Source organism: Drosophila melanogaster, chromosome 3R (assembly GCF_000001215.4).
Source record: "Drosophila melanogaster chromosome 3R".
NCBI lineage: Eukaryota > Metazoa > Arthropoda > Insecta > Diptera > Drosophilidae > Drosophila > Drosophila melanogaster.
Genome location: NT_033777.3, coordinates 9,363,174 through 9,365,397, shown reverse-complemented (window position 1 = coordinate 9,365,397; position 2,224 = coordinate 9,363,174). Strand labels below are relative to the sequence as shown.

The window sequence follows — 2,224 nt, the reverse complement described above, 5'->3', positions numbered from 1 at the left end:
TGCGACAATAATCGGAACTGGTATATATAGTGGATGAGTGGATGAGGAGACTCCATTGGGTCGTAAATACGGCACCTTTGCGTTTCAATTGCCGGCTGGTCACTTTATGGGGCCTGGCCTGACGACGAGCTGATAAGAGTTGTTCTGGCAACCTTAAATGAAACAATAACAACGATAACGTTTTCACCCGTTTTCCTCCTTTTTTGGCAACATCCATCGGAACTGTTCCCGATGCCGATAGGATATCAAGTCCACGGGAAGTTAAGTACGTGGTTTGAAAGTGGGCCGAAAACGATAAGGATTTCGGAGACTTATCTCTAATCGGCAGTGGAAATATTCTAAAATATTGGAAATTTTTAGAAATTCGTTGACCGAGAAGTTCTATTCTATTACATACTTTTTCTTTATATATCCATATATTTAATCAACTGATATAGAACAAAGGTAGAGGACTTATTTTTGTGGTCGCCCAAGTTTTTATTAATCACTTTCTAATTGCATCTAAAAAAAATCGTACGAGCCCCCATTTTCGTGTTTTGTAATAAAAACAAAGTGATTAGCTTGAGTTCGAAGACACGCCCATTTTTTATTGCCAAAAGAACCGCGCTAATCTTATCAACAAGAAAAACATGATAAGAGATGCTACCAGAATAACAAACTTTTTAGGTTTAGGGGTCAAAGGCCAACCATTTTGCAGGATTGGTGACCGTCATTTGCTCCACTTGCTCCAAAGTTACTCCGCGATCGAACATTCTGGGCAGGATGTTGGTATGGATGTGATGATAGCCATGACCGCCATAGGAGGTCTAAATAAATAGAGATATATATAGAAGAGATTTACAATCGAGTTAATTTTAGCTTACCAATCGATGTTTTGTATGGATGTCGTGGGACATGAGCAGCTTGTCCACCAAACCCTCTTTAATCAGCTTTATCAGATTGTCGATACGTTGGCCATCGGAGATCATATCCACACTGGTATTCAGTTGATAGAAGGAGCACTCCGTTCCAAAGAGATCGTACTGAATGTAGCAGCCCAGCTTGGCGAATTCCAGCAGCTCATCGATGTCGAAAATGGTGCCTAATGAATATGGAACGTTCAATCAAACTGGGTATGTTTAAGAGACTATATTACTTACGATCCAAATGCGACATGACACATTTGTCGGCACGTCCACCCGCCTCCAAGTAAAGACGCATGATCTCAAAAGGAGCCTTGGTAACACGATGCGGATGCATAGAAACACCACAGCCAAGGACTTCCTGAATCTCACCGGCCGCCTTGATGGCATTCTTCTCAAAATCTTAAAATAATATATCAGTATATATATTTGGATTCTTAATAGACTTTGCTCAGACCTACCATGAATGGGATACACGCTGGCCACCTCGCCAATGAATCCGCACTTGACCACCTTGCCATTGACCTGCAGTCCAGTGATGATGTCCTTGGAGTACAAGTCGCTCATTTGCTCCACGGTTAGGCTGGCATGACTGGCATCCTGCATGGCATGGATGTAGTGCCCGGTGCCGGCAATAAAGTGAACACCCGTGCTCTTGGCCAGCTCCACTATGAACTCCAGATTGCGTTTCAGGCCGTAGCTACTGTTCTCCACAATGCTGCCACCACCGTGCTTCTTGTAGAGCAGCACATCCTTCTTGGCCGCCTCGAGGGCTTCTCCATCGTAGAAGCGGACATTCTCCTTGCTGGAATACGGATATAGACGCACATAGCCCAGGGTGGACATGCTGATCTTCGCCTTCAGTTCGCTCTCGAAATCCGGAGGCGGTGGGCGATAGAAGTGCTCGAAATCGAGGGCGACATGTTCGTGGGTCAAAGTTCGACCCAGCAGATTGGGAGTAATGGTGCCCAGAACTGGATGCAAAAACAGCGGAAAATTTCATTATCTGATGAGCTGAGATAAGCTCTTATCTCCCCGGGATTCAAACTCACCGGTCTGTACGGTTGACATATTCACAGCTTTCAATGTGGGTCACGCTTTGAATATTTGCTCTTCTCACGTTTTAAAAGGAATTTTTAGAAGGTACTTTTAGCGGACCGATCTCTACGAAGACCAGTGGAGAACTGATCTCGAGAGACGGTTCACTGTGGAGTTCCCCAACCGCAGATATATGTTTACAGTTGCTTTTGCTTGATACCCCGGACCACGTCTTATCTAAAAAATATTCTATTGCGCACAATCAGAGATTGCAGTGGGCTGAG

At 44.4% G+C, this 2,224-nt stretch overlaps 1 protein-coding gene across 1 annotated transcript; it reads right to left on the bottom strand.

Annotated features, from left to right (window-relative positions):
• Positions 1 to 559: 559 nt before the first annotated feature.
• Positions 560 to 2,093, bottom strand: CG18473 (uncharacterized protein). The gene is made up of 5 exons (NM_169272.2): positions 1,955 to 2,093; positions 1,364 to 1,876; positions 1,140 to 1,304; positions 864 to 1,081; positions 560 to 806 (listed from the first exon to the last, which is right to left on the bottom strand). Exons 1-5 carry the CDS (start codon positions 1,971 to 1,973, stop codon positions 669 to 671), a joined length of 1,053 nt encoding a protein of 350 aa, NP_731339.1. The 5' UTR covers positions 1,974 to 2,093; the 3' UTR covers positions 560 to 668.
• Between the last annotated feature and the right edge of the window lie 131 nt (positions 2,094 to 2,224).